The sequence below is a fragment of the Hydra vulgaris genome, chromosome 02 (genome assembly GCF_038396675.1).
Source record: "Hydra vulgaris chromosome 02, alternate assembly HydraT2T_AEP".
Lineage (NCBI taxonomy): Eukaryota > Metazoa > Cnidaria > Hydrozoa > Anthoathecata > Hydridae > Hydra > Hydra vulgaris.
In genome coordinates this window covers 36950548-36974780 of record NC_088921.1, presented here as the reverse complement: position 1 = coordinate 36974780, position 24233 = coordinate 36950548, and the positions used below count along the sequence as shown (strand labels likewise).

General features: G+C 29.0%; 1 protein-coding gene across 1 annotated transcript; it reads right to left on the bottom strand.

Annotated features, from left to right (window-relative positions):
* Positions 1-10445: 10445 nt before the first annotated feature.
* LOC105849905 (uncharacterized) lies at positions 10446-20578 on the bottom strand. Its single transcript, XM_065790774.1, has 4 exons — positions 20280-20578; positions 15289-15468; positions 13654-13833; positions 10446-11090 (listed from the first exon to the last, which is right to left on the bottom strand). The coding sequence occupies exons 1-4, from the start codon at positions 20407-20409 to the stop codon at positions 11041-11043; spliced, it is 540 nt and encodes a 179-aa protein (XP_065646846.1). The 5' UTR covers positions 20410-20578; the 3' UTR covers positions 10446-11040.
* Between the last annotated feature and the right edge of the window lie 3655 nt (positions 20579-24233).

Below are 24233 nucleotides of genomic sequence, written 5' to 3'. Positions count from 1 at the left end.
TAAAATAATTAAAAAAATATATAATAAAAATATAATATATTAAAAATATAAAAATAATATCTTAAAAAAAAATAACACTTTGTTTAACGGCTATTTTCATAGCCACACATCTTTGTAAAAACATTATTTGGTATTGAACAGTACAGTAAGTATAGCCGGCAGTTTATTTACTATTTGGTTTTCAAATTTTTTTTGGAGGGGGCGGAAGTTATAGCTTTGAAAAAAAAAGTTCATATTGCGTCAAACGTATTAAACAAAGCCTAATTTCGCAAACAGTAGATAAGGAATAGTGTCGCAAATATCCCAAACCAAGAGTAGTATACAAATCAACCAATATGCTGACTCGTTTACTCCATGCGTGCTCTCCCTAAATAAGTCGATGCGTGTATTACTTCATACGTGCTCTGCCTAAATCTAAAAAAATGCTATAGCAGGGATTTTTAAGAATTTTTTTGCGTCATATAAGAATAGGTCGTGTGTATTTGTTAAGCGTTGGTGCTGACCGGTTATCATCATTTTCTTCTAAAAATAGATAGCGTGCGAAGCGATAATGCTTGATAATGGTTAGCATCATGTGCAATAACATATCGGGCGATTGCTAAGCCGTCTACCTCATATATCCGTTTGTCAATGAGGAAAGGGGGGGGGGGGGCATGCTAAAATTTAACATTTTTGGGGTGGGGTTAAAATTGCGACTTACCCAAAACAATTTCTTTACACGCCCCTGTATATATATATATATATATATATATATATATATATATATATATATATATATATATATATATATATATATATATATATATATATATATATATATATATATATAATATATATATATATATATATATATATATATATATATACATATATACATATAGATATAGCATCAATCAGGTCCCTAATATTGTAGAAAAAACTTTTTTCAAAAGTATGTCATGTTGGGTCTTAAATGAAGCGAAATTTTATGAAAGTTTCAAAACTTATAGTTATGTTTTTTTTTTTAAATTAATTTTTTTAATTATGTTAAAAAATGGCCTTTTTTGCGCATTATACTGTTAACTAATAATCTAAATAAAATATTATTATTATTTTTGAAATTTTTATAAAATTTTGCCTCATTTGAGATCCAACATAACATACTTTTCAAGAATTTTTTTTCTTTTAATATTATTACCCTGTCTAATGTTTAAGGGTCAAAATGTGGTACTTCCAGTAAGGCATTTTTCTTTTTTAGAAATGCTTCTAGTTTCATACATGGATTGGTCAACAAGTATGGTTTGTTTTGATGAAATTCACTCTTTTGTTTATTTTGACCCCAGCCTAATATACATATATATAAATATATATATATATATATATATATATATATATATATATATATATATATATATATATATATATATATATATATATATTCTCCTCAAGGTTGTTTGTATTCCTTTATTACCTAGGATCATGTGTACCAAAAGTTAGACTAAAAGAAGCAATTTTAGGGGTTGCCATGTTTTATAAGATGAGTTAACCATCGGTAAAATTTTGTGATTTCCTCAAGTTTTGCAAATTTGTTTTTTTATTATATATATATATATATATATATATATATATATATATATATATATATATATATATATATATATATATATATATATATATATATATATATATATATATATATATATATATATATATATATATATATATATAGTATCGGACAAAACGAGTGCAACCAAATAATGCTAATTGAGTTTCTTTTATATAAAAGTGCTGCATTTTTTCAACTTAGAGAAATAACTATGTAACTGTTTAGAGACAAAGTTCTTCAAGTTTTATTCTTCAAAAAGTTCATTATTTGTACACGAAAATTAACAAATTAATCAAAACTATTTAAAAAAATTGATTTCCTTCTGGACAAACCAAGTGCAACTCGACAAAATGTTGACCAAGCTGTATTTCGCTATCAATATTTCGTGGCGAATCCTTTGTTGTCGATCACAGCATTGCATATTTAAAGCATAGATTCGATCAGGTGATCAATGAAACTTTGTGGAATCGCTGCCCAGGCCATTTGGATTTGTTCAAACAGTTGATCCTTATTACGAACACCTTCACGATTAATTCTGCGGTTGACAATCTCCCACAGGTTCTCGATAGGGTTGAGATCCGGAGATTGAGGCGGCCAATCCATCACCGATAGGTGGTTGTCTCGAAACCACTGCTTGACTTCTTTTGCAGTGTTTTTCGGATCGTTTTCTTGCTGAAAAACCCATTTTATTAGCATATTCCATTCAGCATGAGGTAACATAACATCTTTCAGGATATTTTTATACATGAAACGCTCCATTATTCCATCGTTTCGATGTATTGGACCTAAACCGTTAGCAGAAAAACACCCCTAGACCATTACGTTGCCTCCACCATGCTTCACGGTCATATGGCAGTAACGTAAATCTAGGCGTTTTCCGGCCGGTCTACGTACACGGCAAATGCCATCGCTCCCAATGATGTTTAACTTCGATTCATCACTGAACAGGACAGTTCGCCATTTCTGCACATTCCATTCAATATGAGACGAAGCAAACAGGAGTCTTTTCTTCTAGTTTTTTAGTGAAATCAGCGGTTTCTTTGCAGGGCGTCGAGAAAACTATCCGGCTTCAACAGAACGTCGTCTGATTGTTCGGTCCGATACAGGCAGCTCTAATTGCTTTTGTATCTCGACTGATGATATCTAGGGATCCTTCTTGACGGATCTGACGATCATAGAATCCTCTCTAGAAGTGGTGGAGCGCGGTCTTCCACGTTATCTTCTGTCAACTTCCCCGTAGAACGATAGTTGGAGCATAGTCTTGATACGGTCCATTTTTTCACGCGATATTTATCACAAATACTTTTTTGTGACATTCCACTTACGTAATCGCCAATAATTTTCTTTCTTAGTTCCAATCCAAGACTGTCGGGAGCCATTTTTGCACTTGAAGTCATAAAAATAATAAAAATAAATAATCACGCTTCTCAAGACTTACCGTGTTACATTTACCTTGTGATGATGATACAATAATGCTCTGTGGAACACAACGTCTTGGTTGGATGTGGACTGTATTGATGTAATGAAACACTTGTTGTATTTCACTTCTTGTATTGATGTTCTTCGATAAAACACTTTGATAAAACTCACTTCGATAAACTGTCTTGATAATACTGACTGATTGACTTCCATATACTGACATATACTACATGTCGATTTACATGTCTCTTATATAGTAAAATAAACTGTGTGAACCTGTTTTGGAAGATTCTAGATGCTTCTTTTCAATGCTTCTGGAAGCTTCTGGATGCGTCTGGATGCTTCTGAATGTTTCTCGATATTTCTGGATGCTACTGGATGCTTCCAAATGCTTCTTCTGGAAACTTCTGGATGCTTCTGCATGCTTCTGGAAGCTTCTGGGTACTTCCTTTAATTATTAAAAAACTTCCGTGACGTTGACACGGACCAGACTTAAGAAAATGAAACAAACCAAAAAAGTTGCACTTGTTTTGTCCGCTGCTAAATGGCACTTGTCAACGAATTTCTGCCTGTGTGCTGTCACCTGTCAGCTAATTGCTCATGTCATGGCATGCTATGACTCCAGACTCCTGAACTGTTTGCTGTGGTGGTACAGTTCGTTTCGTTTTTAAGAAATGTAAAATTAGGAACACTTTTTAGCATTGTTCAATGTTGGTTGCAAATGTTTTGTCCAATACAATATATATATATAACAAAATATTTTGAGTAGAAATTAATATGGCAATTAGTAGATCTTCTGCTGTGGTGTGGTTTGTTGGTAAACCTACACAAACTCTGTCGACTGCCAGACTTCCGTCAAGTGGGGATGTTCTTCAGAGGTTGCTCTTCCGTCGTATAGAAGAGAAATAAGAAGTGAGAAATAGTATTCGGGCAACAATTGAAGCAGTTTTTGTTATATGGGAGAGTGGAAGAAATTTAACTCAAAGAATTGACAATGCAGAAAGAAAGTTAAAAAACTTTATGACGAATATCTGTTGCTGAAAAAACACCGACGATCAAAATTAGACAGCTGTCAAATGAAAGAAGGACTTTTCCATGCTTACCTGGAAGAACTTTTTGATATATCCACCAAAAGTGCATCAGTAGTTATGAAAAACGTTGAAGATAAAGCATTTTTACATCAGTAGCAAGAAGATCCATTAAGTTGTAGCATGGCAGAAATTGATCGGAATTTAACAGCTAGGGAGGCACGGAAACGAGTCCGAGAAACTAAAATGGAATTGAGGCGTCAAAGCAGTAAAGTGGAAGTGATGGAAAAAACAGAACTCATTTCTTATTCATCAGCAACTGACATTGAAAAAAAAAATTGTGAGTGAGAGTAGCTCAAGTTCCTCGGATAATGGTGAATATAAGACTCCTTCCACTTCCAGCACAGTGAGCACAAGTGGTTCAACGAAAAAGAAGATGAAAGTTCTAACAAATAATGTCGTATCGTCTCTTGATTATGTTAATATTTCTGATCACCGTGCACTCTTCGTAGTTGGAACAGTTGCCCAGGCTCTTGGTCTCTCTCTAAAAGATTTATCATTGTCGTATTATCACAAACCTCAGAGAAATGCGATCTGTTCGTGAAGCGATGACTACAGCTAACAAGGTTGATTTCTCTCCAGATGATCCACTTCTTCAGCATTGGGATGGAAAGTTCTTACCTGATTTCACTGGTGCTCAAAAAAAAGGTTGACAGAATTGCCATCCTTGTGACTGGTGGTGGGGTGGAAAAACTGCTGGGCGTTCCAAAGATTGATCGAGGTACACGTGAGCAACAGGCTGATGCTTGTATGAAGGCTCTTAAAGTTTGGAAATTAAAAGAACTTGTTAAGGGACTGGTTTTTTACACTACTTCGTCCAACACTGAGTTTAACATTGGTGTCTGCACAATAATAGAGCAGAATCTTGACCGTAATCTTAAAAGGATAGCATTCAGACACCATGTCTTTAAAGTCATGCTTTCCACCATTTTCATGACTGAATTTGGAAGCATTGGAGGACTTGAAGTTGGAATTTTTACCCGTTTTCAGAAGCAATGGCCAGCAATCAACAAGGAGGTGTTCACTATAGGGAATAAAGAATTGTATAACTGTAATTTTTTTATCAAACTCTGTGAAGAAATGATAGTATACTATGGTAAAGCAATTAAAGGTCAACAACCCAGGGATAATTACTTAGAACTCTTGAATTTTGGCTTATTTTTCTTGGAGGATCAACAGCAACATCGGAGTTGAATGTAAAGTTTCGGGCACCAGGTGCAACACACAATGCACGTTGGATGGCAAAGGCTATATATTGTATGAAGATATATTTGTTTCAGGATCAAATTGTTATTACTGCAAAGGATAAGAAAGGAATAACAGACATAAGTCTTTTTGTTTACCAAATGTTAGATAGACTAAAAAATATAATTATATATCTATATATCTATATATATATATCTATATATCTATATATATATATATATATATATATATATATATATATATATATATATATATATATATATATATATATATTAATATATATATATATATATATATATATATATATATATATATATATATATATATATATATATATATATATATATATATATGTATATATATGTTATATATATATATATATATATATATATATATATATAAATATATATATATCTATATATATATATATCTATATATATATATATATATATATATATATATATATATATATATATATATATATATATATATATATATATATATATATATATATATATATATATATGAATATATATATATATATATATATATATTGTATTGGACAAAACATTTGCAACCAACATTGAACAATGCTAAAAAGTGTTCCTAATTTTACATTTCTTAAAAACGAAACGAACTGTACCACCACAGCAAACAGTTCAGGAGTCTGGAGTCATAGCATGCCATGACATGAGCAATTAGCTGACAGGTGACAGCACACAGGCAGAAATTCGTTGACAAGTGCCATTTAGCAGCGGACAAAACAAGTGCAACTTTTTTGGTTTGTTTCATTTTCTTAAGTCTGGTCCGTGTCAACGTCACGGAAGTTTTTTAATAATTAAAGGAAGTACCCAGAAGCTTCCAGAAGCATGCAGAAGCATCCAGAAGTTTCCAGAAGAAGCATTTGGAAGCATCCAGTAGCATCCAGAAATATCGAGAAACATTCAGAAGCATCCAGACGCATCCAGAAGCTTCCAGAAGCATTGAAAAGAAGCATCTAGAATCTTCCAAAACAGGTTCACACAGTTTATTTTACTATATAAGAGACATGTAAATCGACATGTAGTATATGTCAGTATATGGAAGTCAATCAGTCAGTATTATCAAGACAGTTTATCGAAGTGAGTTTTATCAAAGTGTTTTATCGAAGAACATCAATACAAGAAGTGAAATACAACAAGTGTTTCATTACATCAATACAGTCCACATCCAACCAAGACGTTGTGTTCCACAGAGCATTATTGTATCATCATCACAAGGTAAATGTAACACGGTAAGTCTTGAGAAGCGTGATTATTTATTTTTATTATTTTTATGACTTCAAGTGCAAAAATGGCTCCCGACAGTCTTGGATTGGAACTAAGAAAGAAAATTATTGGCGATTACGTAAGTGGAATGTCACAAAAAAGTATTTGTGATAAATATCGCGTGAAAAAATGGACCGTATCAAGACTATGCTCCAACTATCGTTCTACGGGGAAGTTGACAGAAGATAACGTGGAAGACCGCGCTCCACCACTTCTAGAGAGGATTCTATGATCGTCAGATCCGTCAAGAAGGATCCCTGGATATCATCAGTCGAGATACAAAAGCAATTAGAGCTGCCTGTATCGGACCGAACAATCAGACGACGTTCTGTTGAAGCCGGATAGTTTTCTCGACGCCCTGCAAAGAAACCGCTGATTTCACTAAAAAACTAGAAGAAAAGACTCCTGTTTGCTTCGTCTCATATTGAATGGAATGTGCAGAAATGGCGAACTGTCCTGTTCAGTGATGAATCGAAGTTAAACATCATTGGGAGCGATGGCATTTGCCGTGTACGTAGACCGGCCGGAAAACGCCTAGATTTACGTTACTGCCATATGACCGTGAAGCATGGTGGAGGCAACGTAATGGTCTGGGGGTGTTTTTCTGCTAACGGTTTAGGTCCAATAGATCGAAACGTTGGATTATAATAGGTTTGTAGTAAAAGCATTATAAAAAAATAAATATGTAGGGGAGACCGGGGCTAGTTGGCCGCAGGGGTAAGTTGACGAACTGCGTTTATCTTTAGAGCCTTTCATCAGAAAGTGACAAAAATTACTCAGAAACTTCCTAAATGACCATTTCATTATTCACTGTAGTATTGTCAGGATTCGCGCATGCGCATGGGAGATATTGAGATTTATGCGTTTTTTGGACAAAAACGTAACTTTTAGAACATCGCTTCTTTTTTACTTTACAAAGAAAATGTTTAGTCGAATGAAAAAAAAATTATAGTAAAAGCTCCAGTCACAATTGGTTTACAATATCCAGTCAGACTTTTTTTTCTAAGCTGCCGTTTTTCAGGATCTATAGACAGTTTATTAAAAAAAAAAGCTTTCGGGGTAAGTTGACAAATTTTTCACGGGGTAAGTTGGCTCATAGCATTTACTATGGAAAAAAATATTTATTTTTATAAAATTATTTTTTTTTTTTTTTTTTAATTTTTAACAATATTGAAAATATTTATTCTTACAAAAAAATTGAAAAAAAAATGTTTTTAGTTTTTTTTACCACAGATTAAAGGTGGGCTACTGTTAGGCTTTTATACGGAGTAATATTCGGTACCAACTAAAGGTAATATTAAATTTTATATTTATGTAAATGGCTCGGTTAAAAAAATTTCTATTAATTTTGCACTTAATAGTGCATTAAAAGTCATTTATATAGTTTGCGCCAACTTACCCCGTGATGGGGTAAGTTGGCGCAAATTTTTTTTTTTTTTTTGAGGGCCCGGAAAAGCCCTACAAATTTTTTTTTGTAAATAAATGCAAATTTTATAAGATACCCTTATTCATACTCTTTAAGACTACACTTTAATATTTTTAAAAAAATGTTCTGTTAGGGCTACAGAGCTCATAGAGTAAAAACCGAGCCAACTACCTCCGGTCTCCCCTATACTTTTTTTGTTGGACAAATGCAAACAAATCGGAATTTGCGACAATAATTTCGCTTAGATTTTTTAAGGTGACTTTTATTGCCTTCATTTTATTAATATATTTTTATATAATGAATACATAAATTTGGAACACGAATAGCCTGAGAACAAAATAATATAACGGATAAATATAACGGATGAATTTAAGGGAAGAATATAACGGATAAAGTTTATCATTTGAAAGGAATAGATCAAGCATACATAAGTTCAAGCTCATACATAGATCAAGCATACTTAAGTGCGGCCGTGGCGCACTTATACAAGTTATGTCGCAAACAAAAAAATATAACGCCAATATAACGGATAGCTTTTACTTATTTCATACTCATCCGTTATATTGGCGTTAGTTTTTTTAAAGTGTTCTGTTTTACTTTGATGTTTCCTTTGCTTTTTTACATAGTCATTAGCTATATTGTTATGCGCTTTCATGCATAACCAATATAGCTAAACATCTAGTTTTTTGCAATTTGGCAATATTGTGCAAAATTGTTCTTGTCAATCTGAAATATTCTGAGATGCCGAGGAAAACATTTCTGCCATTGTTAAGATATATTACAGATACCCTTTTTTATTTTTATATATATAGGTGCCTCTTTTATTGATTCTCTTTCAACAATTATAGATTTTGGTACATGAGACCAATGACTGCATTTATTTTTGCATCTTGGTTTTTCCATGCATACACTTTTCCAATAGTTTATCCACCATGTAAACATAAAAAATTGGAAAGATGAGATTTTTTATCCCTACAAAATTTTTATCATATAGAAGAATTAAATTTCCTTACTTATATGTCTTACTTTTTAAACATTTTAAACAGTTACTAAGAGCGTTGCTAGGAATATTTTAATAAATGGATAGCCTAAAAAGTTGATACTGACTAAAAAAGTATTGTAGGTGATTTGATTTTTTTTAGTAATGAAAGTTGTAGTAAACAAGATGTTGTTTTATTAAAAAGTGATTTAAAAAATTTTTAATTTTTTAAATCACTTTTTTATCATTTTTTATGTGACTACCATCTTAAGAACAATACTGGGCCAGCCATTAACTGTCAACTCGATGTACTTAAGGACAGATCTGTAAAATGCAAGATTGTTTTAGCGCGTTTAAAAATCAATAAGTAAAAATTTCTCATTATAAAAGAAAGTATTCCAAAATTTTAAATGAGTATTATCAAATCAACTCTTCTCAAAATAAATTCTGATGTTAAAAATTTAAAATTGAAATCTTTGAATATTTGAGGTAGTACAAGTTGTTTGTACTAATAATAGTTGTACAAATTGAGGTTATAAAAGTTGTTGTTAAAAGTGTTTTTTTTTTTAAATGTTTATTTTGCTTTTTAAACCTTTGCTTCGCTCAAAGGGAAACTTAACTTGGCATAATTTCCAATACTCGTGTTTGTATATATTAAATGTTTTACTTTTAGTGTTCGTGTTTGTATATATATAGTACATACATTAGAAACGAGAGACATGTCAATAAGTTCTATTTTGAAAATATCTTAAATTTTATGAACTTTTTTCTAATATTTTATGTAAATGGCTCGGTTAAAAATCAACTTTAAACTGTTTATTTGAAAGTTTTGAAGATCTCATTCATTGCAAATCAAAAATATTGTTTTAATTCTACAATTTAATGAAAGATACAACATATTTTGTTTAAAATTGAGATAGCGAAAAGAAATATGAATATAGAACTTTGAAGTCGACCACAAGTTACGCCATGCTCTAGGTAAGGGAGGAAGAGGGTTAGTGCTTTGTGACGACTGTAAGGTACTTGTTATGAGTTAAGTTGTGACGTGCGAGGGGGTCAAAAACGATCAAAAATTGCGTGACGTTAATTATGGACTCTTTTTTATTATCAATGTTATGTATCAATGTTTTTATTAAAAAAAAAATTCTGTTTTTTCGAGCGAAAACACTTATTTTTAAAAATATTCGATATTGTAAAGATTTAAAAATAATAACCTTTCCGTAAAAATCGTTCGTAGCTACATCGAGAACGGAGAGCGTTATAGAGAATTTTTATAAATTAAATCTCCTTAAATTATTAAATTAATTAAATCATTTATTAAATCTTTTTAAATCTAAAATTTTATTAAATAAAATTAAATCTTCTTAATTTACGATAAAAAGCATTTTTATTACAAAAATAAATTCAAAATTGTTAAAAAAGATGCTTCAAGAAGTGCAACAAATTAATTTTATTGTTATAAATTAAAGTTGTAAATATTTATTCCATATTATTGTTATAAATTAAAGATATAAATATTTATTCCATATTTGTAAAAATTACAATAAATAAATTCTTTAAATAAGATATAAGATTTATTAAATTTTTTTAAACAGAGACGATGATACCGGAAAAGGGGACAGCAGCAGGAGGTGCCAAATCACTTTTTTGCAATGACAGATTTTTCGTATCTACATAGTCGACTTTTAAATCTGAGATCACCTTTAAAGTACCGAGAAGTTTCTACTAATTTACAACGCTGAAAAAAAAATAAAAGTCTTCGACAATAGACGTCATTTTTAGATCCTCCATCACTATCAATAAACTTCAAAACACTGGTAAATAAGGAGAAAAAACTTTGGAAGATAAGGTCGCGTAAAAATTGACTTCAATACTAATGTTGTATGGCTCCGAGATCAATTACTTATCTGAAGCGCTCTAAAAATGCCGCAGTAATATATTAATTGACATATCTAAACAACTAAAATAGCTTTGAGAACAAAAGTGTAACTTTCGTGTACAAAACAATAGATTCTAAAACGCAGCAGTCGTCATAAACTTCCTTTATCGTCGCTATTGAGACTTTTAACGTTCCTTTTCCCTAAAAAAAACAACAACCAAATTGAATTTATCAATGGTGACAAAAACCATTAATTCTCATTTAAGAACCGATATTGTTTTTTTCTTTAAAGAATTATGAAGTTTAAACAAAAGCATTTGAGAACTTATATTGATTATTAATATTGATACTGATATTAAAATGTCAATATTAATAAAATTATTTCAATATGACATAAATTTAACTATTCGTTAATAAACAATTTCAACATGCCGCTTGCAGGTAAAATAAATGGCTAATCAAATGAATAATTAAACCACTCAAGTGTCACAACCATTTAATGGTGCTCTTCGAAATTTTTTTTCAAGGCCTCAAATTTTCAAATTTCAAATTTTTTTCAAATTTTTTTATGAGGTATGAGTTTTACCAACCCAAAGTAATTTTATCTAAGCATTGAGCAGAAATGAATAAAAATTTATTAAGAAATCTTAACAGAAGTTCTTAAATTATTTTAGTTTATAATTTAGTTTTTAATTTAAAATTGATACGAATGATTATTTGTAAACAAAATGTCACAAAAATTAGAAATTTTTAGAATAATTCTAAGAACTACTTTTTTTAATTTAAAATCTTGAAGTAAATGCCTGCCTTTGTTTACATCCATAAAATTTATTTATATTTATATTTACCATGTTGGAGGATAAAAAATAAAAAAAATAAAAGAAGAAAATGATAAAATACATTTAAAAAAAACTTCAAAGATTCTACAGACAGCATTTTATACATACAATATATATATATATATATATATATATATATATATATATATATATATATATATATATATATATATATATATATATATATAATATACATTATATACATTTTATACATACAATATATATGCTACATATTGCATATTAGTATGCATATTATATGGAATATTAGTATGCATTTTAACAGTTATTCATTTTATATGCATATGCATATTAGCAGTTATGCAAATGCATATTAGCAGTTATGCATATTAGTATGCTATATTAGTAATATGCAAATTATATGGTGTATTATTATACATCTTACTAATAGAGCATATTAGTATGCATATTGCTAATATAGCATATTAGTATGAATATTACTGATATAGCATATTAGTATATTACTAATATAGTATATTAGTATAAATATTACTAATATAGCATAGTAGTATGCATTAGTATACATATTATATAGATAGAACTGATATATACTAAAAAAATTAAAAGCATATATGGATGGCATTTTTAATTAGAAGAAATTAAAGTTAGAATTATTCTACAATTTTGTTTTACATTTTATTACTTTTGTTCAATAATAAAAATAATAATAATATTAGGGAAGAAAAGGTATTATGATAATAAGTTATTAGTTAAAAACCTGAACATGGTTCATTAAGAGTTACAACAGAAATAGTCCATGGTGCAACAAAAACATTTAAAAGTCAAAAAAATAAGAGTCAAACATACCTCATAATACATAACTGAAAATGTTCTTAGTATAACCATGCTTAAAAAATAATTCAAATTATTTTGACCTACTAAAGACAAGTTCAATAGTTCGTTCTTATTGTATTCATGTATATTTGTAAACCATTTAACTAATAATGTTATTGTATTCATGTATAATTGTAAACCATTTAACTAATAAGGTAATTATATTGATGTATAATTGTAAACCATTTGACTAATAATGTTTGTTTAATCTATTTTACTTAACTAAGAACACCAAACTTGAAAGTTTTTTAAAAATTTTTTATTAAAGATTTTTTACATTTTATTTTTGTCTCGAAATAAAATAATTGATAAAAATATATAATTATTATTTGAAAATTTAAAAAAAAAAAATTTGAAAATAAATCTTCAAAAAAAAAGCACATGATTACCAAAATTGATTTATGAAAACGGAAAAAATGAAATTAATTTTAAGACTGGAAGAAGCCAAGCACAGCAATAAGGAATATGTACATTTCTCCATTTAGCAAAAATGCTAAAAAAAACAATATATTATCAAGTATGACCATTAGCAATCATCCAGTAAAAACGATGATTTAATTAACTCTTTAATTTACTCGCTTTAAATTTAATTAACTCGCTTTAAAAGTCTTTTTATTCAAATAAAAACTGAAAATTGATCTAAAGAGTTGATAACATTTTTATTACTTATTTTTTGCTTCTACCTACAAAATTTTGATAATTATAATTAGTCCTTAAAAAACTGTTAATATTAGTTTTTACATATTTATTTGTTTACATCATATGCTAACTGTCATGACCACATGACAGTTAGCAAATGATTTAATCAAATTTTAAAAAATTTACATGCTTAAATGATTGATTATAAAATAACATAACCTCAATTAAATAAAGAAAAAACTCAAGTTAACATTTTCTTTTGATTTCATTTTTGCATTTGTTTTTTAATGTAAATGCTTTATTAGCACAAACAAGATTTAAATAATGTAAGACTTTTATACTAATATATATATATATATATATATATATATATATATATATATATATATATATATATATATATATATATATATATATATATATATATAATATACCTGAAGATGGCAAAAATGATTTTTGCCAGTATTGAACTTCTTGACTACCTTGTTCATCTGTAGCAACATCCACTACCTCATCCAAAATATTATTAGAAGAACATTTTGAAACTTTTTGACTATTTTGAAATCTATTTGGTTTCATCAGCCAATCAGTGTTTGAGACTGAAATTGCTTTATCTAAATATTATATATTTAAAACACTTTGAATTATTGAAGCAATAAAATTTTTAAAACATTCAACCTGAAAAAAGTTGCTCAATGTTAAAATCAAAATTTAAAAAAAAAAACTAATCAATAAATCAAAAAATATATATACATTAATGTAGATGAATAACTAATTAAGAAAGATGTCATTAACATATTACTATATTATTAAAAATAATCCAGCAATCAAAACTCAACTTTGTTGGTTTCAGCAATCAATTTACCAAGGGCTCAACTTTAAAACTACTATTACTAAAAAAATTTAGTGTTAAATGCTTTATATATTTTTTTTTAATTTTAAAAAATTAGTTATTTAAAAAAGAAGTTAAAAAACAAATAAAGTTATCAAAAAGGAAATATGAAATATAATTAATAAAAAACTTTAGGAATAAGCCAATCTCATTTTTAGTATTTTATTTAATTTGAATAGAATAGAAGTGAGCAATATTGGTTTGTTAGTAGCTGGATTTGTTCTGCTACTTTTCTATAAATAGGAGTAGCATTAGCTGCAAGCCAAGATGATGGAACCTTACTAGATTTTATTGAAAGTTAAAAAATGACACATGCTTTTAAAACAAATAGACTAATGTTATTATTACCCATTAAATTATTTCCATCAAGCATTTTTATGTGTTTGAAAGCAATATCTTGATCAATAGTTTTTTGATCAATGGATCAATATTTTGATAAATAGTTTTTTGATCAAAGGTTTTAGTAAAAAAACTGAAGAAATTGATTGTTAAGAATGTTTGATTTTGTTACTCCATTGTTGTTCATTTGAATTGAATCTGTACTGGTTAATTAACTAATTTTCTGGACCAGAAAGACACGCTCTTTTAGGTCCAGACAATTGCTAGGATGAGACTGGGGCCTAGGCCAAATATAAAATAATTTTATTACATAGTATGACAATATAAAAATATGACACCAATTCTGGCTAAATCAAAAACTAAATTTGCTTGACAGCATTGTAGTTTTCTGGAAGATTCTGAGGGACTGCAAGCAGGATATGGCACTTCACACTAAGCTGGCTTGAATGCTTAACAAAGGCAGATGTTTCTGGTGTGATACTTCTGGGGTGGTAAACAAACATAGGATTCTATGTAATGCCCAGGCAGAAATTTAAGAAATCTATCTGTTCCTAGTTTTATCAAACTATAGTCAGAAATTTCCCCACTATTTTATTATCATTATTATTTTATTATTATTATTATGAATAATAACTAATAATGCTAATAATTAAAATGGAATAAAAGTACAAAATAATAATAATAACCAAAAATTTTGTTTTTTTATTGAAAACAAAAAAGTCATCTGCTGATAAAACAAAACTAGTGCAAAATATGCATTTAGTATATATGATTTAACAATATAGAATAATAAAAATATCGTAATATAGTAAAACATAGAGAATTATAAAAAACTAACTTGAATCATTTTCTCGAATTTTACTATCTTCAAATTCATCAATCATTTTTATAAGATCATTTCTTCTAATAACATCAAATGACTTGCGCAGATAGCTTAAATCATTTTCGTGAATAATTCGATTTATCTTAAGTAATTCAATATAAGCATGTGCTTCAGGAACATTACCAATATCACCAACTATAAGTAGACATAAATATATAATATATACAAGCTTCAGCTGGAAAGGTAGGCATTTGCCTGCGGTTGGGTCTGCTCAATTACTAAATCAAGACAAAAAATAAAATGAAAGATACAAAATTATAATAAAATAAAAACTTTAAACAAAAAAAGTTATGCAAAATTTATTTACAAAAAAAAAATTGCATTAATTTTCAAAAATAATTGTTGTTATCATTTTAAAAATAAAATTAACAAATTTAACAAATTTAAAGCTTATTTGAATAAATAAAACTTTTCTTAGTATTTAATAATTTATAACAACTAATAAAACTTAATGCAACAAAGTCATTAAAAAAAAAAAATTAAAGTGGGCGAAAACTGCTTAAATGGCATATATTTGCCTTAATTCTTTTCTTTTGAGTAAAAATTGTCACAAGCATTTTATTTTAAACATGGTACTTTTTTTTTTGAGGTATCAAACTTTATTTAATTAGGCTTTTCTTGCTGATTTTAATACACTACAAAACATGTAAAACAAAGTTTAGAAATTCTATTCTTCTTAAGCTTTATCTTTTTTTTCATGTATTAAAAAACTTCTGCAAAAAATTGTAGCAAAACAAAATTTATATTATTTATAAATCAAAAATTAAAACAAAAAGTATGAAAGAAGTTTTTTAAATAATTAAGAATAAAGTAAAAGATTTAATATTTTAATAAAAATTTTAACACAGGCTACCATTGTCCTCTATGTAATAGGGTCAACTTAGAATTAATTAAAAAACCTAATTAGAATTTTAATTGCATCTTTATATAAAAAAAACTAGGAAAGTTGCAACCCTACTCCATGCATCAATAGTTGAAAATTTTCATCAATAATGCACCATGCATTAACTGTTTTAGTTCCAACATCAATACACCATGCATCAATAGATTGTACAAAAAAAAATTATGATAATACTATAGCTCTTGATAAGCTCTAAATGATTATACATTATTAAAAAATAATTGTTGCCTTTACTCTTTTTAATACCTTGTGATAGTAAGAGATAACATCACTGTTAATAACTAAATAAAACAGGTAACCCTGCTGACAAGCTTAACTTGAACACAGATTGTCTAAAAGTATGCTTTACAACTTTGCAAGTACTTATAAAGAGAGAGGCCCATATGAAATATAAATTAATAAGAAAAAACTATATGATTAAAATATTAATGATTAAAAGCCCACCAATTAGGGTAGATAACCTGTGCAGTTCTGCCAAACAGACATCGACTGTAAATGTGTCAACAACAAAATCTTTTAGCAGACCCACCTTTATTCTTTCAAAGTTTTCTTCATTAATTTCCGCTAACTGTTGGTAGACTGCAAATGCACAATCAATGAGATAGAGAGGAACCATGCTCACTAGATCGCTTACACCAACTAGCTTACAAAACAGCTCAATCTTTTTTCTGTTACTGAATGATTTTCGTTTACACATTCTGGAATTAATTTTAAATCAATTTTTTTTACATTTGGTCAAAATAGCTTGTAGTTACACATAAAAAACAACCGTTGTGCATTATATATCTTTTTGTGAAATTCAAGTGTTGATTAGAATCCAGCTAATATGTAAAACAATTTGTCAACAAACTGTGTTAAAGTTTTGTTTGTTAAGTTGAAAAATGTGTTCACCTGCTGAGAATTCACTGGGAGATGGAGTATGCACAATTATTGTCAAGCATCTTGTTTTTACTTTTCTAACAATTTGATACATTGGACTATTTGTCAATTTATCAACTTATAATTTGTTTCCAATTTTGTCAATCACAATAATAAGCAAAATATCATAAACTCATCAAATTTGTAAACTTAATCAGTTTAGAAAAACAAAATTTGATCAGTTTGTATATAAATTTTAGTTTTCCAGTCAATGTAGCTTTTGTGAGAGTAGACAACATCTTGACATCTTCAAATTCCATTTTAGTATCAACCCAGTCAAATCTTTTAACTTGACTGGGCTGACACTAAAATGCTCCTTTTTAATTTGAAGATGGCAGCACTCATAAATAAAACAAGTGAATTTTTTTTGTTCATATGTTGATAGTTATTCACCAAAGTTTCAGCCATTTTGAACGCGCAGTTGTTATGTAACAGTCATTTAAGTGAGTTGATGGGAGTAAATTTTGTGAAAATGGACAAAATCGAGTATCGAGCTGTCATTAAATATTTGTTTTTGAAAGGCAATACGCCTACGCAAATCAGAGATAAGATAGATTCTGTGTATGGGGACTCTGCACCATCATTTACCACAGTGAAATTTTGGGTAGCTGAATTCAAACGTGCCCGCCAAAGCTTTGGAGAAAATGAACATTCAGGACATCCAAAAACTGCAAATACTGATGAAAACATCGCCAAAGTTGACCAAATGATGCTAGATGATTGCTGAATTAAAGTGAGAGAGATAGCAAAGGTTATGAACATATCAAAAGAATCTGTTCAATATCAAAATTACAGTCCAAACAGTGGGTTGCAAATGAGAACTGGCTCCAAAAAAAGCAAAAACTGTTTTTTTAGCTGGAAAAGTGATGGCAACTGTTTTTTGGGATAGTAGTGGAGTTATTTTAATCGATTATCTTCAAAAAGGATAAACCATTAAAGGAGCACCCTACACATCATTGCTTGACAAGCTAAAAGATCAACTTGCGTAAAAATGGCCACATTTGCAGAAAAAGAAAATCCTGTTTCACCAAGACAACGCACCTTGTCTTACACCTCAGCGGTTGCCGTGGCAAAAATCCACGAATTACAGTTTGAACTGCTTGACCATCCGCCTTACTCACCAGATCTGGCCCAAAGCGACTTCTTTTTGTTCCCTCATTTAAAAATTGCGCTCGGAGGTCAGAGATTTTCATCAAATGAAGAGACAATCATCTTCGTGAACAATTATTTTGCAGAGAAAATCAGAGAGTACTATTTGGACGGGATACAGAGATGGGAGCATTGCTGGGAAAAGTGTGTAGAGTTACAAGCAGATTATGTTGAAAAATAAAATTTCAAAAAAATGTCTTTTATCTTTGTTAGGTTGGAAACTTTTCAGACCACCCTCATAGTCGAAAAATGACCATTAAGGTTTGAAAAATCTTGCTAAAAGATTTTTCAAACCTTAATGGTCATTTTAAAAAATGTCATTTTACAAATATTACAAGATGGAATATTCCTAATGTTCTGACGAATCTTTTTTCATAAGCTTGCAGACGTTTTCGACAGAGCAAAAATCAATTAGAAAGATATTTTTCTGCAAGATCAAACAAAAAATCATTACCCAGTTCATAGTTAGAACTTTGTCTGCAGATGTCAACTTTATTGAATCTCAACAAAATAGGAAAAATTTCTTCACCAAGATCCATTTATTCTAGAGATGAGATACTTTGTGCCAACTAATAATTTTAAATAATTTCAATAATTTTATTATTTAACAATCATTCTTCCTCCCCCCCCCCCTCCCAAAAAAAAAAAAATTATTATTCAGTAAGTTATTTATTGCACTAGGGAAACATTACCTTGAGCATAATTTCATTTTTGATGTTGTTACATATTAACTATTTATAGCAAGTTGTGTTACAATAACCTAAATCATCAACTATAGAATACAGCTTTAAGAATGCTTTGACAATCTTTAATTTATACTTTATGCTAAGTTATGATTTAAATAATAATGGACTATTATCACTTATATAATAACTTTAAAGCTATGATATTATTGCTCTTATATTATTATATATACAACCCTCGGAACTAAGAAAAACGAGTCTGGCAATAATTTGCTGACCTCAATTTTTTAGAGGTTGGCATCAGGTCGGCAAAAAAAATTTGATACAAAGGTCTTATCATAAAACATATAAACCAGGTCGGCAAACAATGCCGACCCTAATTCTGAGGACTTTAATTATGAGGAAATTTTGTTAATTATTTGCCAAAGAGTTACTAAAGTAATGTAACAATAAATTATTTCAAATACAACTTTTATTAATGTTTTGGTAATCCTACATTTAAGCAGCCTATTTTCACGCTCTTGTTTGTAGAGACTTTAAAAATATCGGAAAATATTTACTATAAAAATTTTTTATTTTTATTATATTTTTTTATGATTGATAGTAACTATTATTATTATAAATATACAAACAATCTCTATAAATAATTATTATCATTAACTATTATTACTTTTATATCTTATTTTAGGCCACTTAACTGTATACTTTCATTTTAGGCCACTTAACTGTATACTTAGTATTAACAGTATTAGTATTTAACAAGTAAAAACAGTTTATGCCATAAAATGTTTTTTCTTCCTTGTTTTTTATCTGTTAGTTTGTCCGTGTCAAAGATTATTTATGATCTCGTTTGATTGAGTTAGTTTCCTAATTAAAACTGAAGACACAATGGTCAAAATCAAGCCATTATTAAAGTTAAAAACCTTGCTTTAGAATCATGAACAGTGAAATAACTTAAAAATATACTAATACAATAATTATTTTTTTGTTTTTAATTTAAGCAATTTGACAATCGAAAAATTTCTCCATGCATCAATGTAACTTTAAGCTTGAACAATAAAATGTTACCATTTTTAATTTCTTTGCAATCTATAAAAAATGTATAAATACCAATACTGTATAAATACCAATATTATACAATTTATATTCATACGCTTTTCTTACTATGAAATTATGAATGTAAACAATAAAAGCATATAAATTGCCACTTCGTAAAAATATCTAATATAATTTATAAATTTAAAAACTTTTTAAAAATATTTATTTTTATATTTCAAATTAGTAAACATTCTTACCAAATAAAGTATCATGCAGAAGGAATTTTAAACTTCTAAGATTATCCACAGTTAACTCTTCCGCTATTTTTCTTAAAAAAATTTGGTAACGTTTAGAGTTTAAGTTCTCGAAGAAATACATTCCAGCCATATCTTGTCAAATAGTATTACGATTTATATTACTTACTCTGGTAATTATTTTTCGTACTTTAATTATCGTTTGAATTAGAGCGGAAACATTTCTTAAATTTCAAATGGCAACAACAAAAAAATTTTTCAGAACAATTCTACTAACTCTACTAACTTTTGTTTTGTTTTATTGAGATGCGGAGTTTTATAATATTTATGAGTATAAAGAAAAGCTTTAAAATGTATGATACTATGGTAAAGAAATGTATCCTCTTAAGGATAAAATTATAATTATTATTTAGTTTGCATTTTATGAATTAAAATAAATAATATATATATATATATATACATATATATATATATATATATATATATATATATATATATATATATATATATATATATATATATATATATATATATATATATATATATATATATATATATATATATATATATATATATATATATATATATATATATATATATATATATATATATATATATATATATATATATATATATATATATATATTATGTATAATAAAAACAGATTTATGCAAAAACCATGAAAACTTTAAATTATAATTTAAAAAATTTATACAGAAAAATATACGGAAGTATGCAAAAGACTTTCAAACCGCGACGATTTAAAATAAAATTTACATAAAAATTTTTTAATAAAAACAGTTACAACAACGACGACTTAAAAAATTATAATATTTAGTTATATATTTTACGTTCTCGTTACAGTTGGCGTCTTGATTTCGTAAAGCCCTTAATGCCACGAAGTGACGCGCGTATAATATAAATAAATATATTGACTAGCTTATTTTTTATTATACGTTTAGGTGATTGCAATATTATAATAAAGTATATTATTTTATTTTTGAAATGTAAATACCGTTACTTTTTGTTTTTTGGATTTAAAACGCATTAAAACGTATTGCATGGAATTGCTCTCTCGGAACTTTCGAATATCATCCTAGCTCATAATTAATACAAATACTAGTGTAAAAATTTATGACTATAAAAAAAATGTCCAGATTGCTGAAAACTTAGAAATCTAGTCTAATTTCTCTACTGCTAAATTTTGTTAATTTAAAAAAATCAACATTGAAAAGTAATTGTAAAGAAGCGTTGCATATATTATGTAACGAAATTTGTTATTAAGTTAATTTAAAAAACTGACTATTATAGACATAATCGACATTCCAATGACGTGATGTTTAGAGATGATGTAATGTACTCGGACAATGATTAATGAATAAAATATTTACATTTTATAATAATAAATAATTACATCATCTATAAACATTACGTTTTTGAAAATGCGGTATACGTCTATTGACTAGGGAAATTTATACGATATTCATTGTTGTTTTCTTTAAGATATTTTGATATTTTCAAGTAAACTAATTAAACTACAAAGAAACATATAGCTTTTCGTTTACAATTGAATGATCTTGTGATATCACAACTACTAAAAACTACTACTAAAAGAATTAGGCTAGCGTCTGTTTAATTAGCAGCATGTTCTCAGAATGAGTTTCGGAGAGAAGATTGAATGCAAGGTGAGTGAGATCTATCCAATAGTAAATTTTATAAGATTATATTGGAGAACGTCTTTTCATATCAATTGATAAAAAGGTTTTTAAATAAATTACTAAATAGATAAACATGTCTTTTAATATAAATATTAAAATAAGTATAATATATTGATATTACTGGCCACGTCAGGTTATCCTGCTTCTAGAAATATATGATCCAGTTCAACATGCTTCGCGTCCTGTTACCTTGTAGGATACGCTTTTATAGGCAAAGGCTAGGAGAAGCTAACTCCGACTTAAAACACACCCTGCCTCGGGGCTCTTGGTTGAGTAAAGGCTAGAGATGGTGTCTCGATAAGAATACTCATTTTGGGCAGACGTTAAATGCATCCAGCTACTGTCTTGTAAAAGGCCTTCTAGGCAAAGACTTAAGAGGTAAACAGATTCTAACGGTTGAAAAGCCTTGCACCCCTTCTTCATCTATTAGACTGGCCTAGATGTATTTATTATGCATTGTTTTTAGTTAAGGATGTTGAATGCTGGATCTTCTTGACTCAGTGCATGGGTTTTGCTCGTGTCCCTGTTTTTATGACTAGGCAACTTATTCTATTATCACGTATTGAGGGTATATCTCCAAAACTCAGTTTTATGGTTCCGAGGCCGGCTGGTAGTTAGGTTTCCCAAACTCTGTGGTTGCTCTCAGAGAGGCTGATTCCATCAACAGCTGTAAAATATCAGAGTACCAACAGTACTATGTTGCGCATGGATGGTATCCCTGTTCGTACTTTTTGTGTGCATTGTTGAGGCTACATTTGGAGCTCTTTGTTATGGCTTCGGGTTAATTAATAGTAATAAGACAATTACTTAGACTATTTAATAGTGTATTGAGTACTATCTGTGATTATCTTGTGATCTTAGTGTTGATAGTTATCTTGTGATCTTAGTGTTAACAGTAATCTTCCCTTAATTTGTAAAGACTCCAAAAGTCACATGCTTGGCCTGGGTATTTACATTCGTAAGAATTAACCCATTTGTCGGGAAACTAGGTTTGAATCCCCCGACTATTCTTTTATGTGCTTTTGTTTAGCACCACTTCATTCTATCGCCTTTCTCTTTGTTCTATATAGCTCTCCTTTATCTCAAAACTGCACTCTTTTTGATGTTATTTCTGATCAAACTGATCAAGTTCTTTCTCTTAATTCTTTAGCCTATATCGTTGTTGTTGGTTACTTTAATACTCATCACACTGAATGGTTTGGCTTTAGTGTCAGTGACTCTGCAGGTGTTAAGGCCTACACCTTTCGCCTTTCTCAACCTCTTACACAAATATTTAAATATTCAACTCATTTTCTAGACAATCTGAATCATTTACCTTTCTCTATTCGATTTGTGTCTTGTTTCTGATCTTAGTCAGTGCTTAGTTTCTCCACATTCCCCCTTAGGTGCTTCTGATTACGGTATGGTCTCTTTAAAACTTATATCTCATTCTGCTTCATCATCAGAATCCCCCTATCATCGTACCTCTTACAAGTACCTTAAAGCTAATTGAGACTTTTTCCGTGATTTTCTTCGTGACAGCCTTTGAGTAGAAATCTTTTGTCTTCCTGCTTATCAGAGTCTTACTTTCCAGACTGCTGGAAAGCGGCATTTGTTATCCCTATTTTCCAAAACTCTGGAGAGCGATCTGTTTAGTCTAACTACCGTCCCTTTAGTCTTCTTACAATCAAAAATAACGTTTTTGAGTCTTTAAATAATATTCACTTAATCTCTCGTCTTAAATATAACAACTTTCATTCTGATCATCAATATGGATTTCGATCTTCTCGTTCAACAGCCGATTTGCTTACATTAATAACCGATAGGTTTTTTAGTGCATTACACAGATGTGGATCTGTTAAGGCCATCGCTCTTAATATTTCTAAAGCTTTTGATAAGGTTTGACATGCTGGTCGTCTCTATAAGCTTTTTTCTGTAAGTATGAGGTAACATCTTTAAGTTTATTAAATCTTTCTTTACCAATTTTAGTATAAAAGTTGTCCTCGATGGACAGCACTTCATATCCTGTAACTTCAGGCGTTCCTCAAGGTTCTACCCTTGGCCCTATACTCTTTTTAATTTACATTAACAATCTTCCAGAAATTCTCACATTTAAGATGACATTGTTCGCTGATAATACTAACATTTGTTCTTGTCTTTATAGGAGGCCAACATTCTCTGATTGCTTGGAGGTGGTATTTGAGCTTGAAAGTTCAGCTACAACATGGGACTTCAGTGTATAGTGAACTTTAAACAAAGA